General features: G+C 38.1%; 2 protein-coding genes across 3 annotated transcripts in view; one reads left to right on the top strand and one right to left on the bottom strand.

Annotated features, from left to right (window-relative positions):
• ZUP1 (zinc finger containing ubiquitin peptidase 1) overlaps positions 1-6,148 on the top strand; it is a 29,001-nt gene extending 22,853 nt beyond the window's left edge. Inside the window, exons 9-10 of the mRNA XM_040627482.1 lie at positions 1,985-2,205; positions 5,909-6,148. Coding sequence (XP_040483416.1) covers positions 1,985-2,205; positions 5,909-5,956 — 269 coding nt within the window. The 3' untranslated portion in view covers positions 5,957-6,148. The remainder of the gene's footprint in view (positions 1-1,984; positions 2,206-5,908) is intronic.
• Positions 6,149-8,030: 1,882 nt separating this feature from the next.
• Positions 8,031-21,287, bottom strand: RSPH4A (radial spoke head component 4A). 2 transcript variants are annotated; one of them, XM_008691180.2, is made up of 6 exons: positions 20,556-21,287; positions 18,751-18,985; positions 13,537-14,277; positions 12,263-12,413; positions 11,286-11,403; positions 8,031-9,015 (listed from the first exon to the last, which is right to left on the bottom strand). In XM_008691180.2, exons 1-6 carry the CDS (start codon positions 21,212-21,214, stop codon positions 8,778-8,780), a joined length of 2,142 nt encoding a protein of 713 aa, XP_008689402.1. In that variant the 5' UTR covers positions 21,215-21,287; the 3' UTR covers positions 8,031-8,777. The 2 variants fall into 2 exon arrangements, with proteins under 2 accessions (XP_008689402.1, XP_040483438.1); XM_040627504.1 differs by lacking the exons at positions 8,031-9,015; positions 12,263-12,413 and having other exon boundaries at positions 10,821-11,403.
• Positions 21,288-22,797: the final 1,510 nt, after the last annotated feature.

Here is a 22,797-nt window from a genome sequence, read left to right as displayed (position 1 = left end):
ATATTATTTTAGCTTTTCTTTCCTAATCCCCTGATCCTTCTTATCCAAATTACCTCACATGAAAGCATTCGAAAATTACCTATCACGGAACAAAAACTCTCATGAATCCAAAAGGTTAACAAAAGTAAATTTATATATACTAGAATTTCATTGGGGGGGGGCTTAACCTTTACAGCTTGTATTCCTAAATGATAAAATCCCCAACATTTACTTCTACTATTCCTGCTGATTCAAATCATCCATTCAATAAAATATATCAAGTATCCATGTGCCAGGCACTATTCCAGGCAGTCAGCTATACAGAAGCAAACAGAACAAACATCCCTGCCTTTATGGAGTTTTCACTCTAAAAGGAAGGAATATAAACAAGGTAAATAACAAGGTAAATAAATAAGCATATTACTATGTTAGATACAAAAAAATAAAGCAGGGAAGAGAGACAGAAAATGCCAGTGGTAAGGGGTTGATAACAAGATGGAATTTTAAATAAGGTGATTAGGGAAGGCCTCACTGAAGTGACAGAGGTGAAGACCTAAAAAAGTAAGGGATGAACAAGAAAGGAAGAGTGAACCAGGTGGCCCTGAAATATACGAGGGATGGCACCCTTCAATACCCAGGAAGGTACCGTAATGACAATGTAGCTCTGAAAATCAGACTAACGTCACAATTCTCCCCTCTTCCCTATTATCTGAATCTTAATCTGTCCTGAAGCAAAAGTCAATTAGGTGTCCTGTAAAGGTATAAGTTATACTCATCATCTATGAGTTATACCAACCTTGATGCTGAAGATAGATTGGAGGTTTAGATGTACACACTACTTTTGGACTCCCTTCTCTCTCTGAAGAATAATAGTTCAATATCCATTCAAATAAACGAGGATGTGTACCCAAAGGACCAGTTGACTTATGAAAATCAACAATGTGGCACCTATAAAAAAATTGACAAAATGGATTGTTTGGAGAATAGTTTTTAAAACATTTTCACCAATGGAGTTATACAAAAAAATTTTAATTTAGAACTAACTTTATCTCATTAGTATTTTCCTGAGCAGAAAGTAAGTATAAGTTTCATTATGTATCTTCCTGGGTATTGAAGGGTGCCATCCCTCGTATATTTCAGGGCCACCTGGTTCACTCTTCCTTTCTTGTTCATCCCTTACTTTTTTAGGTCTTCACCTCTGTCACTTCAGTGAGGCCTTCCCTAATCACCTTATTTAAAATTCCATCTTGTTATCAACCCCTTACCACTGGCATTTTCTGTCTCTCTTCCCTGCTTTATTTTTTTGTATCTAACATAGTAATATGCTTATTTATTTACCTTGTTATTTACCTTGTTTATATTCCTTCCTTTTAGAGTGAAAACTCCATAAAGGCAGGGATGTTTGTTCTGTTTGCTTCTGTATAGCTGACTGCCTGGAATAGTGCCTGGCACATGGATACTTGATATATTTTATTGAATGGATGATTTGAATCAGCAGGAATAGTAGAAGTAAATGTTGGGGATTTTATCATTTAGGAATACAAGCTGTAAAGGTTAAGCCCCCCCCCAATGAAATTCTAGTATATATAAATTTACTTTTGTTAACCTTTTGGATTCATGAGAGTTTTTGTTCCGTGATAGGTAATTTTCGAATGCTTTCATGTGAGGTAATTTGGATAAGAAGGATCAGGGGATTAGGAAAGAAAAGCTAAAATAATATGGCATAGTAGACATAGAATTTTTTGTAATGGAGCCTTAGAGAAAAGAAAAATTGAACAAATGAAAACTGAAGGTTAGGAAATAGAACTAAAACTGTTGTGTCTTCAGAGAGTACCTGTCAGAGGAACTGATTATATTTCTATTCTAAACACATATGTGCACACACTGCATACAGAATATATATATATATATATATAGTGTGTGTGTGTTTAGTAACGTCTATGTGTATAGCAATAGATAGCTAGGACACACACATATACATAGCTGTTTTTTTATTTTTTGATAGGTCATAGTCGAACAGTTGTTGGAATTGAAGAGAGAAAAAACCGAACATTATGTTTACTAATATTTGATCCTGGATGTCCTTCTCGAGAAATGCAGAAACTGTTAAAGCAAGACATGGAGGCTAGCCATCTCAAGCAACTTCGGAAATTTGTGGGAAATTTAAAACATAAGCAATACCAGATAGTGGCAGTAGAGGGTGTTCTTTCTTCAGAGGAGAAAGTTGTAAGTATCTGCATATGTATGTGAAGCTTGAACAAGTTGAACTTACAAGTTTAAAATTTTTAGTTAAAATCAGTGTTATCCCTTTAGATCTCATTCTGCATTATTTTGGTTTTGTATCATTTAATTTCTGGAGTGGACAACTTTAAATTTCAAATGCTACCTAATGACTTTCAGATACTTTACTCAGAGCTTCATAAAAATATTTAATCTTATATAATGTAATTGTTAATGCCAGGCAAATGATGAAAAATGGCAACGTATATAGTAAGAAAATCTAACTTAATCCCAGGAGACCTAGTGCGTATTGGTCTTAATAAGTATGGTTTATTAAGTGTGATTCTTGTAATTATTGAGGCTCTATCTTATGCATCTGGGGTTACTGGATAGACATAGTTCTAGAATTTAACTTCAGTACAGTTGCCTCTTTATCCCTTACAGTTAAGTGGTGACTGGTATGTTCAGAAGAATTTCTAGGGATTGAAAACCCCTCACTTGGTATAAACTGAAGTTGTGTAATGGCGTAGCAAGTCCAGAAAACGCACAGTTCCCAGAATCTTAAAAGAAAAAAATGTCCCTATTAGACTACTCCATGTGGTTTGTTTCCCTCTGAGGAGAAAAGAGACAGGGGACTGGAGAGGAGCATTTATGAAGGGTAACAGGATTACAGGGGGAAGCACTAAAATTACTTGAAATGAGAAATAGAACCAGAGTTCATCTTTTCAGCCTCACAACTTGGAATATAAAGGTGAAGATTGTTTCAGAGGTTCTTCAATTTAATTGTATCTTAAAGGTTTCTTTGCCGTGACATAAATGCCAAAATCACATTCATTTTTTCCACCCTATCATTAATTTGGCTGCATGAAGTTAGAGATTAATTTTATTTATTAATTCATTTAATGACTTTTAAAAAGACTTATATTTTTATTTGATCTTTTAAAAAATTTTATTTATTTGAGAGAGCATGCCTGCACACACAAGCAGGGAGAGGGTGAGGGAGAAGCAGGTTTCCCTGTTGGGCAGGGAGCCCCAAGTGGGGCTCGATCCCAGGACTCTGGGATCATGACCCAAGCAGAAGGCAGATGCTTAACCAACTGAGCCACCCAGGTGCCCCTATATATATATTTTTTTAATTTTTAAAGATTTTATTTATTTATTTGTCAGAGAGAGAGAAAGCACAAGCAGGGAGAGTTGCAGGCAGAGGGAGAAGCAGTCTCCCCACTGAGCAAGGAACCCAATACGGGACTTGATCCCAGGACCCTGGGATTATGCGTGACCTGAGCCAAAGGCAGATGCTTAACCAACTGAGCCACCCAAGGGTCCCTATATTTTTATTGTAATTCCAGTGTTGTTGACATAAAATGTTCTATTGGTTTCAGGTGTACAATATAGCGATTCAGCAATTCTATACATTACTCAGTTAAGTGTACTCCCCTTCACTAGTTCACCCATCCCTGTACCACCTCCCCTCTGGTAGCCCTCTCTTCTCTATAGTTAAGAGTCTGTTTTTTGTTTGTTAGAGGTTAGTTTTAATAGGTATAAAATACCAAGATGCTTGTTCATCAACATACAAGTAACTTTTGAGAGCATTGGTGAGGTTAAATATTATCATGGAGCCTAGCTGAACATTTTAGTTGTTAACTTTCTGGTTTTGGAAAGTGAGACATTGGTGTTAATAGAATACTAAAAATGTGCATTTGCTACTGTTCCTTTTTTTGTTTTTTTGAGTCATGGAGAGCAGCTGTGTCTTTAACCAAAAGAATCAGAACTTGGCTGACTATGTACAGTACTGCCAGATAGAGAAGAAATAATAATAATAGGGCTATAATTGTAATATTAATAAAGTAATACTTTATAATGCTTGCTTTGTGCTAGGCACCATCCTACAGTATAGGCACTATTATTCCCGTTTTACAGATGAGGATACCTAAGCTCAAAGAAGTTGTTATGTCACACAGCTGCTAAGTAACAAGAGGCAGGATTTCAACTCAGTCCATTTACATCCAGAGTCGTCCTCTGTATTGCTTCTCCTGGGAGGATACAAAGGCTCATTGTTTCATGTTTGCTAATTAAGCTTATATGTGAACAATTCACTTTTATTATTGAGAAGATAGGACAGTATATTTTGAAAAATGAAAAAAAATCATCAGTTAACATTGTTTTCACATATTGCTTTCAAGCTTAGGTTTTTGTTTTTTTCTTTTTTTAATTACTGTGTCTTACAGTTATTCTGCCATTTTTAACAGTGCTGTATATATTGTAGGAATTCCACAAATACTGATGTACTGATTGATCTGCATATCACCAGATAGAAACCTGTGTCTTTAACTAAGGGCACATTAAAGACTTTACTTTTTATTTCAGGGTGGTGGTTTTTTTATAGCTCATTTTAAAATGTCTTTTTTGTCCTAAGTGAGAACTGTAATTTTAATTGTAGGACTTTCAGAGCAAATTTAGTATTTTAAAGTATCCCAAGATATAGATACTTGTAACTGCATTTTATGTTTTGTTCTTCATATTTGGAGTTAATTTTAATATTTTAATAATCATGCAGCTCTTATTCAAGAAGAGAAATCAGGTTTCAAAAATTGTTTTTACCCTGGCAGCTATCCTATAATTACCATAATACATTTCTGCCGTAAGTATATTTTGAGTAATAATTCCAAAGTGTTATAGGTGTTGGAGCACTTGTTTAGGTGAAAGGATTTATGTTGGAAAATATCTCCTAATGCAATTCAGTTAAGTAATGCATACAGACCTATTGAATAGCTATTTTTCTCATTCTTTTCATACACTGACAAGTTGTAGTTAAATTATATCAATGCATTCTTTGCTTTCCATTATGTAATCCTTGTACTCTTAACTTGATTTAACTTTGTTTTAAATTAGCTTGGTATAATGTGCTTTGATTTGTAACTCAACTTGTGAAAATAGAAAAAATGTTTAAAAGTCTTTTAGGGGCACCTGAATGCATCAGACAGTTAAGCATCTGCCTTCGGCTCAGGTCATGATCTCAGGGTCCTAGGATCCACCCCACGTGAGGCTCCTTGCTCAGCAGGGAGTCTGCTTCTCCCTCTCCCTCTTCCCCCTGCCTGTGCTCTCTCTCTCTCTTAAATAAATGAATAAAAATCTTCTAAAAAAAAAAAAAAAGTCTTTTAAAGTGACATTTTTAAGGCCATAATGAAGGAGATAATTTTCTTAAAGGTTCTCTGCTCATAGCTCTCTCTCTCTCTCTGTCTCTCCTTCTCTGTGCTTATACATGTCTCTTTCTGACCATGAGCCATCATTTTTACTTTTGACTCATTATTCCTTAAAAGAGTGAATTTTCTTTTTACTTTTTTCTGTTTTGTCTTTATCTGATATTTTGTTTAATTTTTTTTTTTTGGTTTGGCTTTAGAAATGTTAACTTCTGGGATGCCTGGGTGGCTTAGTCAGTTAAGCATCTGACTCGATCTCAGCTCAGGTCTTGATCTCAGGGTCCTGAGTTCAAGCCCCCGTTGGGCTCCACTCTGGGTGTGGAAACTACTTAAAAAAAAAAAAAAAAAGTTTATTTCTAATTTCCTAAGTTTGAAGTTGTAATTTTTCTTAAGGAATTTTAATTATCTTGAAAAAAATTCTAAATTTTATTTTTTATATTAGATAATATATATTCTAAATAATGGACTTCTTGCTTAAAATTAACAGTTCTTTAAAATTCCTTTTCAAGGCCAGGAGACAAGCTTCTCAAGTCTTCACAGCCGAGAAGATTCCTTGAAGAATTAAGCATTTCAGTGATCATGGAATTTTACTTTATTTTCCAAATTCAGATATTAAAGTCCCAAATACAGCTTACGAATCTGAATTCTTTAAATACTCAACTTATAATTTAATTTCTAAAACATCTAAATCATCTAACCTCAAGTACCTCATTGTTTAGTAACTAATTCAATAAACTATTTTGTTTGCATTATGAGTTCTGTATTTCCTCTCATATCCATGTGTTAGAAACTGGTTTTGTATGATAGTCATATGTAATATTTATTGGGTCCTTGTGTTAGGTATTCTTAGTATTTTCCATGTATTAATTAATGTAATCTTCAATTCTGTGAGACAAATTCTGTTAGTCCTGTAAGGAAGCTGAAGCTCTGCAAAGTTTGTAATTTGCCCAAGAAAATGATTGTGATCCAGGGTGCGAACCAAGGCTGCCTCACTTCCAAGCTCTTACATTTGAGTATTGGGCTTTCTTTTGTTATAAAACACATATAATGAAATCCCCTCCTCATCACTTAGAAATTACATTAATATTTAACAGGTATAGCTCTAAAAAGAGGGATTTGCTTTTGTTAAATATTTATACTCTTACCCCTACAACAGTGAATTAGAACCTTGTGTTTAACATGTCCTATAGGAAAGAAGCTTTCAGATTCATGTTGGATGTGTCAAGTAAGGTTGCAAGCAGGAATCCTACTTTGGCCAATTTGAGCAGAAGGGAATTCATTTAAAGATTATCAGAAGCTCAGAGAATACACAGGTGACTAGGAAACTGCTGGAACAAAGGCAATTCTAGAGGCTAGAAGGTGGTCTGATTTATAGTGGAACTATCAGGGTAGGAGCCCAAGTCAAATGTCTCTGCTCAAAATACAGATTCTACAAAGGGCACATCTGACAGAGACAGTTTCTCAAAAGGAAATCAGGGTAGATAAGGAAATGGATATTATACAACAGCAAAAAGCAACATGATGAAAAAAGGAAGAACATACTTGAATAAGGTTTTATAAATATTAGCTACTCCTTCAAATAGTAGAAGCTGCACTCCAAGAATGAATAATATTGCCAACTGGAAAATTCTGGAAATCATCTTTCCTAATACTCTGTCCCTCAGACAGGTAACCAGGTTTCTACTTTATCCTGTTTCGTGCCACCGTTACTTTCATCTAGATAATGTAATAATCTCCTAACTGGTCTCCCTGTCTTGATCTTGTGTTGATCTCTGTCAGTCAGTCTTCCACACATAAGCCAAATGTTTTGAAATACAGATGTGATTTTGTGATTCCTGGTTGAGTCTTCTTCATCACTCCATTGGATAAAGTCCACACATTCCACACAACCTGGGCTCTGCTTACCTCTCCACGCTCATCCCTCACCACTCTCAAAGTTCTACTCCTTCAGCCTAAAGTCCTGTGCCAAAAAAAAAAACAGTTGATACTGCCTAGGACCCTTCTCCCCATAGTTCTCCACTTTCTTGGAAGTGCTTTCTGCAAGGCTCAAGTCTAGATTAAATATAAAGTATATACATATATATACACACACACATATGTTCAAAGTTTACCTCTGCTTACCTCTCCAGGCTCATCCCTCACCACTCTCAAAGTTCTACTCCTTCAGCCTAAAGTCCTGTGCCAAAAAAAAACAGTCGATACTGCCTAGGACCCTTCTCCCCATAGTTTTCCACTTTCTTGGAAGTGCTTTCTGCAAGGCTCAAGTCTAGATTAAATGCACCTTCTAAGTGTTTGATAGCAGTGTTTTTCAAAGTGTAGATAGATCAGTGATCTGAGAACTGCCAGTCCATGACAAGATAATTACAGAAATTAGAATTGCTTTGATATTTTATCTGACAAAAATAATAGCACTGGATTAGAATTTTTATTTTTAAATTGGTACTTCATAGACTTTGAGAAACACTGTTCTATGGTACCCTGTGACATTTATATCACAATATCTGCTAAGTTGTAATCTGTTCTAATTTTCTACTCTTTTCATATTCCCCTCCTTGAATGGGAGTTCTAAGATTTCAGGAGCAATGTCTACTTTTTAACATTAGTCTCAGAATGCCTAGCACATAGAGGACTTAAAAATACTTTTTTAGTGAACAGAAATAATAACTAGTTTTAGAGAAACAGTAGTAGAAAAATAGTAGTCTGAAGTCTTTGGATATCCCAGCTAGCTATCTCTGTGCAGATCATTTTTCCCCAATCAGATCAAACCAATTTCTGTAGGATAAAGGAGCCAGACTGAGAACATTTTTTAAGAAGTAACAAGTAAAAGTGTTAAAATTTTGAGTGCTCCCAGTCTTTGAGCAGGTGATGGAATTATAAATCCTCTCCCCAGCAAAACAAAACACAAAATCCCCCCATACACACAGACATACACAATATTTGCATACAGTATCACAGACTGGTTAAAAATACATGCTCTGATTCAGGGATTATCAATAATTTTGGTCCCAGTACCCACTGAAAATATTAAAGTCCCCAAGAAGATTTTGTGGATTACATCTTTCCATGTTTGCCATAGTAGAAATTAAACCTAAGACTTTTTTTTTTTTTTTTTAAGAATACACATTCTATTAGCTGTAGCCATCAGAACAGTGATAAGAACATGTCGTTTAGCCTCTGGAAAATGCATCGAGCGTCTTTCTAGAAGTACATAGTAGTAGTTGCACACATGAAATACAAACGACATTTTCAAGGAGTGACATTTTGCACACGAGTAGTTGCCAATTTTATGTAATTCTATACTCGTCTTATATAGGTAAAATCAGGTCCACACACGGTATACGTGTACCAGTCTCACACAAGACTGGGCTGACCCTATTCTCAGTCTTCATCATCTTCCTCATCTTCATCTTCCTCAGTGTCTTCCATCTCTTCAACTGGAAGAGCAGCTGCTTCCCGTGAGGCTTCGAAAGCCTGCTCTTCTTCCACACTAGGGTCGTCCATTTCTGTAATTTCGGCTCCGCTGGGGTACTCCTGGTAAACTGGGGGTAGAGCTGGGGGTGTATAGTTGTCTGGACTGTATTTATGACCCCAGCCTATGTAGACATTTTCGAACTTTCTATAAAGTTTGAAAAGAAAGTAGATGATCATTATCTCATTTTTCAGTAAGAAAAGTTGATCCTTCTCCGTACAAGCTGATGACTCTCAGTGTCATGGTCCCATAATTTCAAAACACTACCTTTGGAGTGCCAGGGATGAAACAGCCCTCAGTGATTCTTCTACCACAGGGCACTGCTGTGGTCCACACTGCTTAAGCTGGTTAAGAGGCCGGCCAGGCTCTGTCAAAATGGACCCTACACCTAGACCACCATCTTTAATCATTATTTGCTATTTTCAGAAAAAACAAAACAACTAAGTTAGAAAGTTACGAATCCTCTTTGGAGTTAGGAAAAATTAAAAACTTACCAACCTCGCGAATCGTCGCTATGGCAGAGGATGCTTGTGATTGGTTACAACCTGTGTGAGGTTTCTCAGGCCCCCCGTACGCTGTTGTCATGCTTTACCTGGAAGGCCCCACAGGGAAACTGCTGTTTCCTTGCCATACTTGATGCCCAGCCAGTGCACTGCAGTCTCTAAGGAAAGTTCTAGTCAAGGACTCTGACCCATCTGGCCTACCATGCTCTTTGCATAGTTGAGTTCCTAGCACAGCTGTCTTCACTCTAGGTCTTATGGGAGGCCTTCAGCAGAGGTCTTCAGATGCAGAAGGGCGGGGTGGGGGGTGCCTTAAAGACACTTCTCCCTACTCTGACTCAGTACTCAGTACTTTTTCACTTCTAGCCCTTCCCCCTTCCCCTCCACCAGCTTCCTGGGCCCCGGAGGCCATACAACCGCAGAAGCCTGGTATTTGGAGACTGGTCAGTGAGATGACCCCTACCATCTACACTGACTCACTTCCATCGTGTGCCATTCCATGAAGGAAAACGGGACAGGAGCAGTCAGAGTTTTCTCTTGCTTGTATCGTCACAGTAAATGATCAAAAGCTCAACTCATTTTTGGCTGTGGCTTTCATGGCATCTCTCATATTTGGCAGCTCATCTCTCTCTCCAGTTTAGCTGAGCTTCCGACACTGGGTTTTTAGATGAGAAATGGAAGCATAAGACAAATAGAAGCGTAGTTCTGGGTGAGGTATAAAAGGACATTGAGTATCCTCTTTTTTTTTTTTAAAGATTTTATTTATTTATTCGACAGAGATAGAGACAGCCAGCGAGAGAGGGAACACAAGCAGGGGGAGTGGGAGAGGAAGAAGTAGGCTCATAGCGGAGGAGCCTGATGTGGGGCTCGATCCCACAACGCCAGGATCACGCCCTGAGCCGAAGGCAGACGCTTAACCGCTGTGCCACCCAGGTGCCCCAAGACATTGAGTATCCTCTTGACCCTAATTCCCTTGAAAGTGATAGCTTAAATAAAACATATTTTACTTTATTTTTTAACAAAATACCCAACAAAAATTATGTGAGATTCAAGCTAAACATGTATAGAGCTACCTCCATTAATCCTAGAAAACTAGTAAGTCTATTACTCAAATACTCAGAATAAAAACCGTATTAGGACAGAAGTCTGAATTACTCTAGTGTTCTAAATTTGATGCTTACCACGTAATATAGATGTTGTTGGACTGAATCTTACAGCACACACACTTGACAAGCCAAGATGAGTTAAAACAATAGAAACCCCCTTCCTCCTTCCAGAGCGTTTCTGGCACCAGACTTGGCTCCAGAAACAGACACCACTGAGAAAATCACTCCATTGAGAAAATAGCTTAACAGATTTTGGGGGTGTAGTTTCCCTGAGAGTGGTCAACTCGGCAACAGGACAAGCTCGTCCTAGGCAGTGACATTTTACGCACTATACCATCTGGGGACTTCATCATCTGCCTCCGGCCTCTTGCTCTCTCTTTATCTCAGCCCCATTTCCTAAGCTGTGAAATAGGGGACCTCTTTCCCCAGAGCTGTGATAAGAACTCATGGGGAAGATGTAAGTACGAGTGCTGAACATGACGTCTGGCTCATGGCCTGCACCTTCCTTGGTATCCCTCCTCCCGACCCCTTACTCTGGGTAGACTGCCCCATACTCTTTTTTCCCTCCCATCCTGGTCTGGGATCTCACCCCAGGTTATTGTGAGTAGCTGCTCTGAACAACTACCCAGGGCAGCCTTTTCTGTTACTCTGGGGTTACTCTGACTGCTTCGTCCAGGTTTGTGCTTCACCTGGGGAAGCAGGCGAGGGAGGGGAAAAAGAAGAAAAAACAAAACTGGAACGTACCAACATTCCAGCGATAGCTATAATTTCCAGCACTTAAATAATCCGGATAATGGCTTTGTATACTTACTTGCCATTGGAAAAGGCATATGCTCCAGGCCAAAGGTTGGATCTTAGGACAGCAATAGCATATTGAGGAACGAGGTTTGAGGACAGCCGTGTTGTCCAAGGTGGTATGTTCTGGATTTCTGTAAACCAAAGAGAAATTCAAAACTTCACTCCTAAATAGACAAGGATCTACTACGTAACAGAGATAATCTTTTTACAAATCTTAAAACACATATACTTGACATTGAAAGAACAATTAAACATCAGCAGCTTAAGGTCAGAAGGATAGTTTATGAATGTTGTGGAGCAACAAAATTTGATTATTTTTATGCATGTATGTGTGTGTGTATGTGTCCATCTGTGCAACAGAAAAATTTATCAAGGGGGCAGAAAACTATGTGGTAGAGAGATTATTTAATGACCAAAAAAAAAAAAAAAAGATCAAATTATTATTATGAAACAGAACAAGAGTTACAAGCAAAACTGCTCCAAAACTGAGTAGGAAGAAACAAGAACAGGAGGACAAGGGTAGATTTAAAAAACCCGCAATACCTCATATGATATTTTACTGTAACTATGTCGTGTGTTTACGGCCATAGGTTATGGTCTGCAGAATGCAAGACAAGAATGATACATAAGACAACTGTCAGCATTTCAGTAACAGCTGCAGCCAATTCACATTTCTTTCCTGCATCACTCCTTCACCCTCTGTTCGAGAAAGTTGGTGGTGAGGCCAGCTATATTCTCTATTCCCCACTATCCCAAAACACATGAATGGGAAAGGGGATGAAATTTTGGCTCCTGTTCACTTTTTATACATTTCCAACGCTCATTTATTAACCATATAATATACGCAGTATATTATATATACATGCATAAAGCCACTATAGTGTGTGTGTGTGTATATATACGTATACTATATATACTATATTATATACACATAATAGCTACATTTGTATACAATACACATGGTGTATTATGCAGTTTGTGTAAAATTACCTAAATCTTCAGAGATTGGTGTCAAAAGAGGAGGCCCCACTTCCTGTTCCACATAGTCAGGCTCTTCTCCTTTTTCTTCTTCTTTTTCTTCATCTTCCTCTTCTTCCTCCTCCTCACTTTTTTGTATGGGGTTGAACCAATTACAGCGACCCTGGGAATGAGTACTGCAAGATTTAGCAACCTAATGAGGACCTTAAAATATTGGACTATTTATTTGGATTAAAGCAATTATCTCCAGGGGGACCTCCTGTATGGGAATTTAATCAATCACTTATTCATTCAACATCCCAAGTGCTAGGTTTTTGATCTAGCTTATTTCAAGCAAAAAATGGTACAATTTATTTCATAAATTTGCCGACTTCTTAAAGTTACAGAACATTTATATTTTGAAATCAGCAAAACCTTAGTGAAAAAAATAATGTACTTAACTAATTTGTAATGAATAATTTATGTGAAAGTAGTAAGGTATTACTATTAGTAGCAATAACAAATTTTTAAATGTGATATTGAGTTAGGTAAGAAGGTTGGGGGTTATTTCTCATTTAAGTAACTTTTATCCAGAGACATATGAGAGTCCCTCTTCAGTAGATCAAAGTGTAATGGTTTTCTCCGTGTAGTTGAAGCAGCGTAGCAGGGTGATAAAGAGGATGGATGCCAGGTCCATTCTGCCCATTCATAAGTGACTGTTGCTTATTAGCTATATTCCCTTTTTCACATCTTCTAAACTCTCTGCCTCGATTTACTCACCTGTAAAATCAGGATAATATTAGACTTCCGTACAGTTGTGAGGATTACATGAGATAATACGTGTAAAGTGCTGTTAAAAGCACCTAGCAGGGGAGGTGCCAAATAACTTCTCTACAGCTCTACTTGTTTCCATTTTTCTTATACTATTTTATTTTTCTTGGTATAAAAGCTCCATGTATTATAGAAATAGAATAAAAGAACTGTTCCCAATACAGGAATGCGCCTATCTATATTTAACGTATAAAATATAATTTCACAACACACATTAATCTAAACCCTCACATAACTTGTCAAATTTTCCATAGAAATATTTATTTTATTTCTGTTTGGAAATAAAAATTTGTTCGAAGATCCCGGATCTACACTCCTTGGCAATTTCGTAGTACTCTGTGTTTTTACTTGATTTTCCAAAGGTTTCTTTGTCTAGGATCTGAAGAACTTTGTTTTGTATGTATCTGTGCATTGTAGAGAGAATTTAATACAAATTTGCTGATCGGCTGATGAATTGAGAATTGCCAAACCCCTACCTGAGAGAGAATGTGTTGCACGTGATGAACCCAATTGGATAGGGATTCCACGAGATCAATCACTTGGATGCCTTCAAAATCGGGGTTTTCTTCAAAGCTATCTCGCCTGCCTTCTACCTCTTCCTCCTCCTCTCCTTCCTCTTCACCAAACTGATAGAATCCCAGAGGGCTGACATGGGTCCCTGCTGAAATTCTGGCAATTTGTGCTCGTAAGTAATTGCTCTCATTTCCTGGGAAAGGTGGGTAGCTGACAATGGGAGTCTCTAAACACCCAGTGAAAAATTTCTTAATTTTTCTTGCAGTAACAATTTGTGCGGGTGTAACTGATGGTAACTTCACCCATGGTCCTCCTGGTTCGTTGCAAACAAAGTACACATATTTGTTGGCCCCCGTTCTACTTTCTTCTTTTGGTATAGCCTGTGGGGTCTTGTAAAATGTCCTTGGTAATTCATCTTCGTCATTCTCCTCAGCTTCGCTGTCTCCATCGTCCCTCTCTTCGGTTACATCTTCATCTTCGATGTCCTCTTCGTCTTCTCCCTCACGGAATTCTACTTCAGCCACAATATAATTCATTTCCAGACCTAAGATCTTGCCCCAGAAGCGGCATCTCTGGATTGGATGGGTGTCAGTAAGCTGCTTGAGGGCAAGAAATATGCGATAAGTTTCATCTGTGCCCAAACCAACTCCAGCTTGTTCAAAATAAAAAGCTGACTCCATTACATTTGGGAGAGAGTTCTCTGCCTGGGGATACAAACACTGTGGTTAGTATTAGAAAACTGCTGGCTTCTCTTTTCCTTTTTCAACATCTTGGTATTAGCTCTACTTCCTCACTCCACCATGTCTTCAACATTTGTTTCAAGGCTCAGATCAAACTCTGATAATTCCTGTATTCCAATTTTTCTCTCAGTACTTATAAATGTAACTTCTACCATTGTGTCTTATACTTACCAATATAATAGTTGCTTTGTTGTATGTGTGTATCTTAAGGATAATTTAATAGCTACTATGAATAGTAAAAATTCAACATCGTCTTTTTATAAAAAATATTTAAGTGATGCCTTTACTATCCTGAAATAATAAAATATAATCTATCTCCCTACATATATTTAGAAAAAAAGTTTATATATGTTTGTATATATTACCATATTTTTTCTTAGTAATAAATATTTAATATGTACATATGATAATATATAGGGTAAATAAAAATCAATACGGCCCTCTATATAGGGTAATATATAGGATAAATAAAAGGAAGATATAATAAAATAAGTGCTCAGACATGACGTCCCTTGAAAACATAATTTAGTCAGGTGTTTGTCCCTACTTATAATAAATACTTTTGGATTTAACATAAGGAAGAAAATTAAAAAATGATTTCATAAAAGAAATAGAAGTGAAAAAGCGAAGTCTCAAGTAGATTCTAAGAAAACATCTGTGAGAAAGTAGAGAATAACCTTAAGTAAGATAGGGATCACTTGTAAATTTTAGATAAATTTAGACAAATTTTAGACCTTGAAGATAGAGAAGTTGAGAGCACTTTGCTGCTCTTACAAGCGTTCTGCTCTTGTTTATATTATAATTTTGGTGTCAAAATAAGCATGATGACTTTTACAATCCTCATCTCTTTCATGTTTGGCATTTGTTGCACCCCTCACTTTTTTTTTCTTTTCTTTTTTTTTTTCACTTGAGAGTAGTTGACAAACAATGTTACATTTGTTTCAGGTGGACCCATAGTGATTGGACAAGTTTATACATATGCTGTGCTCACCACAAGTGTAGCTCCATCTGTCACCATACGATACTATTACCATATCATTGACTGTATTCCCTATGCTGCGTCTGTTATTTCTGTGACTTTCATTTCAAAACTGGAAGCCTGTATCTCCCAGTCGCCTTCACCCATTTTGTCCACCCCCCCGACCAGCACTTTCTTCTCTTTTTTTTTTTTTATTTATGGGACTGATTCTGCTTTTTGTTTGTTTTTTTATAAATTTGTGTGTGTGTATGGGTTTTTTTTTTTTTTTTAGATTCCACACAAGAGTAAAATCATATGGCATTTGTCCTTCTCAGTCTGACTTATTTCTCTTAGCATCATACTTTCTAGGTCTATCCATGCTGTCACAAGTAGCACAGTCTCATCCATTTTATGGCTGCGAAATATTCCATTGTCCTTATCCATTTGTGTTTTAATGGACATTTAGCTTGCTTCCATATCTTGACTATTGTAAATAATGCTGCAATAAACATAGGGGTGCATATATCTTTTCAAACTAGTGTTTTTGTTTTCTTTTGGTAAATACCCGGTAGTGGAATTATTGAATCACATGGTATTTCTATTTGTAATTTTTTGAGGAACCTCCCTACTGTTTTCCACAGTGGCTCTCACTCTTCATCCTCCTTTGCCCTCTATAACTATTTCTTCTTAGTCTCTAATTGGCTCCTTTTCCTTAATAGAGACCTAAATATTCGTGTCCTTAATAGAGACCTAAATATTCGTGTCCTCAAATTTCAGTCATCATTCAGTACTTTACGCTTGGAAGATCGCTTCCACACACAAGTGTTATGTGGTTGTTTAAAATCCAGCTCTCTTACTCTGACTTTTCTCCCATATTCTACACCTAGGTTTCTAGTCACCTCTGAGAAATTTCAGCTTATTAAGAGTCTACATATACCTCAAATTAAGATTGCATTCATATTTCTCTCAAAACCTTCTCTTTTTACTTATATACCCTATCTTTGCCAATAACATCACCATTCACTCAGTTTCCCAAATTAATTCCATCATCTGTTTCTTCTGAATCTCTAGACTTTCATTAACTAGTTAGAGTCCTATTGATTCTACCACCCAAAGAGCTGTTCTCATTATCCCTTTTTCTTTAGCTCATTTCTACCCTACTAGTCTCCATTCTGACTCCTTGTCCTATCACAGAAGGCTTCAAATGCTCTCCTTATCCCTGTTCTAATCTTTCTTCTCTCATTCTCCTCCACACTATCACCAGAGTTACCTGTCTAAACCAAAAGTCGGACCATTGCTATTTTTTATGAAAAGCTTCTATTGACCTCCTATCATATAGAAGCAAGAAATTTCTTCTGAATGCACAAGAGCAGGTTGGCTTTAAGCACCTTGTTTGCTTTGTTTCTATCACCCCTCAAACCCATGTTCATTTTTCCAAACATTGCATAATGTCTCCTGACTTTTTTTTGTTCTTTTTGCTCAGAATTTATTCCTTATAGTCTATCTCGTGAACTTCTACTTGTCCTTCATGACCCAAATGAAACGTCACCTCCAGTACAAAGTTTTGCCCAATTCCCAATAGTGGAGTTAGTTGTTTCATTCTGTTTCATAGCTTGTCAAAACAATATAACAGTATGTGCCAAACCCTTCATATATAGTACTCTACCCCTTGAGTTGTTGCCATGTGATTATCCCTGAGGCTTGAAAGGGTTAAATCACTTACCCACAGTCACACAGCAAGTAAGTGATTGAGCTAGGATTCTAATTCAGGTGTAACTCCCAAGCTCCTGTTTTTCCCACCAAAGGAGGCTACCTCTTTTATTGTGCTAATCAAATAGTTTTATAGTCTTTTTTGCTCTTTCACTAGACTGTGAGCAACTTAACGTCAAAAAAGTCTTTTTTGTGTGTATTTCATTTCATGCGTATATCTTTTTCATGTGTAGCTGGCATGTGGTAGGTAGTCACAGTGTGAATCAATGGGTGTATGAATAAATGAAAGCTGAAAACTAGGAACAGGAATTCTCATGTGGTCAAAGACAGGACTAGAGACATGAACACTCTAAGTCTTAAGTCTGAGACAGAGCTGGTCACAAAGCTTATATTTCAGTGCTTCCAAGACCAATGTGTCTTCCTGTTGCTGCATCTTTCTCCTGTCTGAGGTAGAGCTTTTAATCTTCATCTGATGGCTCAGCTCTTCCTGGCTCTAAATCCTACTCCTCATTAGGAAGAATTTATGAAATCTGGTTAAGGGGCTGAAGTTCCAGGACCAAAACACCTCATTTGTGTTCTCACCCCTAGTTTTGGGATGCAGATCCCTATCGTGTCATACTGTGCCTACAGAGGGCCCAAAGCCCCATTCTTATACTGGAGTCGACTTCTCTTTGATAAACTCCTCCCTGAGATGTCTGCCTATCTGCTTGATCCCCCCATACTGACTGTCCCCAGAAACGTCATCACCGTGTGTAGCTATTTAACCACATGTTTAGAGTAAGATATTTTCAGAAAAGGTTCAGCCAATGTCAACTCCTTGACAACAATCACCTGCTCCTTCTGAGTACTCTGCATCCCACTGTGTCAGGTTGGTCTCCCCACAAAGGTTGCAGAACCCTAGAGGGTGAACTTGCTCTTTAGATCCCTACCCTCCTATGTTTTTCTTGGCTGAACTCTCCCCCTTTTTCTGAAAATATCTTACACCAAACATCAAATTTGCAAGTATACAGATGGATTTTAAATGGTCTAGTGGTAACACAACATGGAAGCTCAGTACATGTATAGTATAAATCACTCAGTAGTATAAATTACAAGCATGTGGGCATTCAGGAAACAGAATACTTGATGCTATTTTAAAAATATTTGGAGCAAAAATTTCTGTGGTACAACTAATTTTATTCTTTAATGGTAGCTTTTTATCTCTGACACCAGCTTTCTCTGTAAATATTTTTAACACTTTGTAGTGATTAAAATAAATATTCCATCCCTCTCCTCTTGATTATGTCCCATTGATGTAATATGCATAATATCAAGGCATAATATGAGGAAGTTGCCTTGGAAAAAATGCAAATAACATTAAATGTACGTCTAATTATTCTAGTAAATTAAGGGGGCAAATAGGCAACTTGTTTTAAAGCCCAACTTTTAACTCTCTGACATTAATTCATTTATTCAATAAATATTTAATTAGAAACAGCTTTAAACCCACATCTACACCAGGTACTTTGGAGAATATAAAAGATGAAGGAATCATTTTCTCTGATATCAAGGAGGTCAACCCCACAAACATAACAACCAAGTCTCCGAAGTATTAAAACATAATGTAAAAAAATAAGAAACTCTAAACAAGGAAATGAATGGTGTGAAATGAGGTTGCAAATACTATTTAGGCAACTACAAAAGACAGTCAATGAGAATTTCAAGCCACACCCACTCATCTCAAATAAAACCCTAAGATGGAACTATTCAAATTTATAGCCGTGACTTACTATTTCATCTTCTAGTTCTTGGTCGGCTCCTTCTAAATTTCCCTGGAGAAAAAGAGCCTTTTGCTTCTCTGCTATTTCATATATTGGAAGCATCTCATTCTCATTTTGGAGTGTATCTAATTTTTTCCTAAAATGTGCCATCTTCACATCTTGGCTGATACTTTCAATGATGTCCACAGCATTTTCAGGACGCTCATCTAAGACCTTGGTCAGCATATCAGAAAGATGATCATATCTACCCGAAAAGAGAAAATTCCAGATAATATCCATGTCAAACTGCCTTTGAAGAAACATTACATACATGCAAACTCAATTAGTTGGTTTCTAGGAAACTTCAACAACTCAAAGCCTTCAGAAATTTTAAGTGGATAAACACTGACGGTAACTGCATCACTGCACAAAGAACCTACCCTAGAATTTTCCTTAGGAAATGCCTCCAATGTGATATGAACATTTAACAAAACATTTAATGTGTTTTAAAAAAACATATTACAGCAACTGGAGTTCTTGATTTGCTCCAATAGAGGACATACATGCCATTAAATTAAGGACTGTAAATCCAAATTTTCATTTTATTTTTCAGGTTTTTTTTTTTAATATTTTATTTATTTACTTGACAGAGAGAGAGACAGCCAGCGAGAGAGGGAACACAAGCAGGGGGAGTGGGAGAGGAAGAAGCAGGCTCCCAGCAAAGGAGCCCAATGCAGGGCTCCATCCCAGGAGATCCCAGGACTCTGGGATCACACCCTGAGCCGAAGGCAGATGCTTAATGACTGAGCCACCCAGGCGCCCCCTGAGCAGTTTTTAAATGCACGCTCTAAAGTACTTAGAAGATAATAGTGAGTATTATAGAAGAGATTAATTTATGACCTCAGAGGTTTAGCATTTGGAAATAAAATAAAATTTACATATTTAAGTAATGTCAGTTACAAAATAATTCAGTAAAGGAAATTTTTCCACTTTGATGTTTTGTGTTCGATTTTAAAATGTTAGTGAACTCTCAAGTATTTATAATGAGTGTTTCTGGAATTTTAACACAGTTTGTAAATTCATGCTTGTTATTTAACCCAGAGAATTAGGACAATAAGTTTATATGACAAATTCAAGTAGAATCCACTACTGAGTATAAATCATACCTTTGAAGTTTAGTAAATTGTAGTTTAAAACAGCACTTTAGAAGTTACCTTTTGAATTGTCAATCTCAGGTTTTCTGGAAGATTTCTCACATTAAATATTAATTTAAAAAATTCTTTAGACCTTAAAATTACGGTGACCAATTCTCTTAGTTTGCCCCAGACGGAAGGGTTTTTCAGGATGCAGAACATCCAGTGCTCAAATCAGGAGAGTTCTGGGTGGCTGAGATAGTGGGTCACCAGCCCCCCCCCTCGGCACTGGCCTGAGGGTGGGGCGACTCTAAGTCAAGCCAGACAAGCACCAGGAGGCTCAGACGTGGTGCCACGCGCTCCCTATCACTGGTAGGCAATTGCTTTTCATAAGCATCTTGGAGAAATGCTTGGACTTCACTATCTTCATGATTTCTTTTAAACCCAAGATTCCATAATTCCTAAGATTTATTTCTGTGAGCCAAGGGTCTTTAAAGAAGTTAAAAGAGTCCCCACCAAAGACCTATTTTGAGTTCTGTGATGTAAAGAGTTATTAAGCCACTAACTCTCTCCTACTAATGCAGCCTTTTCAAACACATTTCCACTTACCCACAGAAACACACTCTCACACAAAGATACTCACACCCCCTTTTCTTTGCCAAACTTCCGCCCCCCCCCTTCCTTTTTCCCTTTAAGACTTACAGATTTAAGCCAGACTTGCTACTGGTCTTCTGTAGGTAAGCCTTAGCACTCTGAATGGCAATCTCAAGCAGGCTGGGGGCCGCTTCAGAGACCCCAGGCCCAGCGTGATCCAGATCGTAGTTACTGTTTGAGTCTTCCTCCTGAAAGATGTTAAATCTCAGCTCTTTTTGTTTAGAGCTGTTATCGCTCACATCTTTTGGTCGATACAGGTGATGTTTGGTTTGCTGAGACTGCTGAAAGGCGTTTCCCTCTGATTGGCATGTTGCAGGAGCAGTCCATTCTCCTTTATCAGATGATTGTTCCAAATGGTGGGAGCGAGGTGTCCCAGCTTTGGGATTCACATTAGTGGTTTTGTCTGAGTGCTCCTGTCTGGCCAGAGCCAGTGTAGGAGTGAAAGAGGCCTCCTGAGGAGGGGAAAGTGAAGATGATGCCCCTGGTCCCGTGAGGTCATCCAGAGGGGTGCTGGCTCTAGACTGTGGGCTCTGAGCAGGGCTGCTTCTGGGTGGGGGTCCAGTTTCCGGCTGCTGCTCCGGCTCCAGGGGCTCAGATAACCCAGACTTGGGATCTTGGGAAGAAGCTGCTATTTCTTCCCATGGCCGCCCTGCTTCCCCCGGTTCTTGGTTTTCTTGTTCTTGCTTCGGGGATGTCAGGTCTTCCATGGAAGGAGTCAAGAAAAAACAAAGTTCTGGATGAAGGGGGAGTGCAGAAATATGAAGAGGCAGCGTAGGCAGTCGCTTTGCTGAGGTCGGCTAAGCGATTTCTCGGTCCTAGCGGCTCTGCAAGTTGCAGCGTCCTATCTCCATAGCAACCCCAGGCCAGGGTTCCTCGAAGAGAGACTGCGCACACCTGTTGCCAGGATTCTGGGGAGGAGACAAAAAAGAAAAGAAAAAAGAAAATCCTAGATTTGTGATTTGGTGAAGCCTCTGCTCCTCTTCCTACCGCAGCCAATCTGACCCGCAGTTGACCAGTCTTGGTTGGAAACCTGAGAACTGGTCCGGCGCCTCGAGAACAAAAACAAAGGAGGAGGAGCCGCGAGAGTCGCGATCCAGCGCGGGAGAACCATCAGGGTCTGATAGTTTGATTCAAGGTGCGCAGAAAGGGGTGAGTCCTGCATTAATGGAGAGATAATGCATTTACAGAGTGAGTGAGTGAGTGAGTGAGTGAGTGAGTGAGTGAGGAGTGACAGAGACAGGCACAGACAGACAGACAGACCTTGGGAATCCCGAGGGATAGGTGCGCAAGAGATGCTGGTGTGCGGACCAGGAGAGTCCAAGACTCACGCTTAGAAGGCAGAGATGTCTCATCTGCGCGCCATCCAAACTCGATAGACTTTTGGAGGATAAACAAAGAAGTCCTGATTTTTATTCTTCCCCCTCTTATGGAATCTGCCGGATGAGTAGGCAGCATGTTGCCTTGAAGGCGAAGGCAGTGTAGAAGGTTGTCCTATAAAAGTAATACAGCTCATGGGTTACCTGTTTTCTAATGATTGAAATTCAAATTAGCCCTAAAACTATATTATCATCCTTTTTCGATAATATAAATGTGAATTCATAATTTTGCAGTATTTAAGGCCATGACTATAACTATGACTTAATTCAGATTATTAGGTCTCCAATGTGAAGAAGGTATAAAGGATGGGACCATATCTGGTCTGGACTATAAACTGTATATTCATTAGTCTTCAATGTTCCTTTGTCCTGTATCTCTCTTTTTTAATAAGTGAATACTTGGTTTTTGACACTACATTGATATAACTTCCAATTAGCAAGATGTTGGTCATTAATTTTAACTTCATGGAAGAACATGATACTTAGCTCTCACCCCCTCCCAATTTGGTGGGAGAATTTCAGAACTCTTCCATAGAACTGTGGACCTTTCCCCCTCACAAAATACATGTGTATGTGCACACAAAATGTTGCCTATAATTTCTGCTGGTTCAGGTACTCCTTGAAGTCAAACTCCCCAGATTAGAACCCTTGGAATAGACTAAAAAATGAAAGAAAAACTAGAATGATAAACTAGGGGAGAAGGACAACTGAAAGGAACAACCTAAGAAAATATCCATTATTTTTCCTGCTTTATTTCCAGCCCCAATTATCTATCTAGACTCTGACTCTAGTAATCCTAAAGTTGGTTCTCACTGTTCTTAGAATAACTATTAAAGCTCTTTGCCTACTTACCTTTCCATTTTCATCTGGAGCCTTTCTTTCTTTCTTTCTTTCTTTCTTTCTTTCTTTCTTTC

Source organism: Ursus maritimus, unplaced genomic scaffold, assembly GCF_017311325.1.
Source record: "Ursus maritimus isolate PB19 unplaced genomic scaffold, ASM1731132v1 scaffold_13, whole genome shotgun sequence".
Lineage (NCBI taxonomy): Eukaryota > Metazoa > Chordata > Mammalia > Carnivora > Ursidae > Ursus > Ursus maritimus.
Note: the sequence above shows the minus strand (reverse complement) of the source record. Positions and strands in the feature narration are given on the sequence as shown.

Bases quoted from the DNA above. Each gene is read 5' to 3' on its own strand.
- RSPH4A (XM_008691180.2), bottom strand. From the start codon at position 21,214: ATGGAAGACCTGACATCCCCGAAGCAAGAACAAGAAAACCAAGAACCG. The intron at 14,278-18,750 runs GTAAGTCACGGC...TTGTATCCCCAG, and splicing joins AAGAACTAGAAGATGAAATA to GCAGAGAACTCTCTCCCAAA. The intron at 9,016-11,285 runs GTAAGTATACAA...CAAACTTTATAG, and splicing joins TATGCCTTTTCCAATGGCAA to AAAGTTCGAAAATGTCTACA.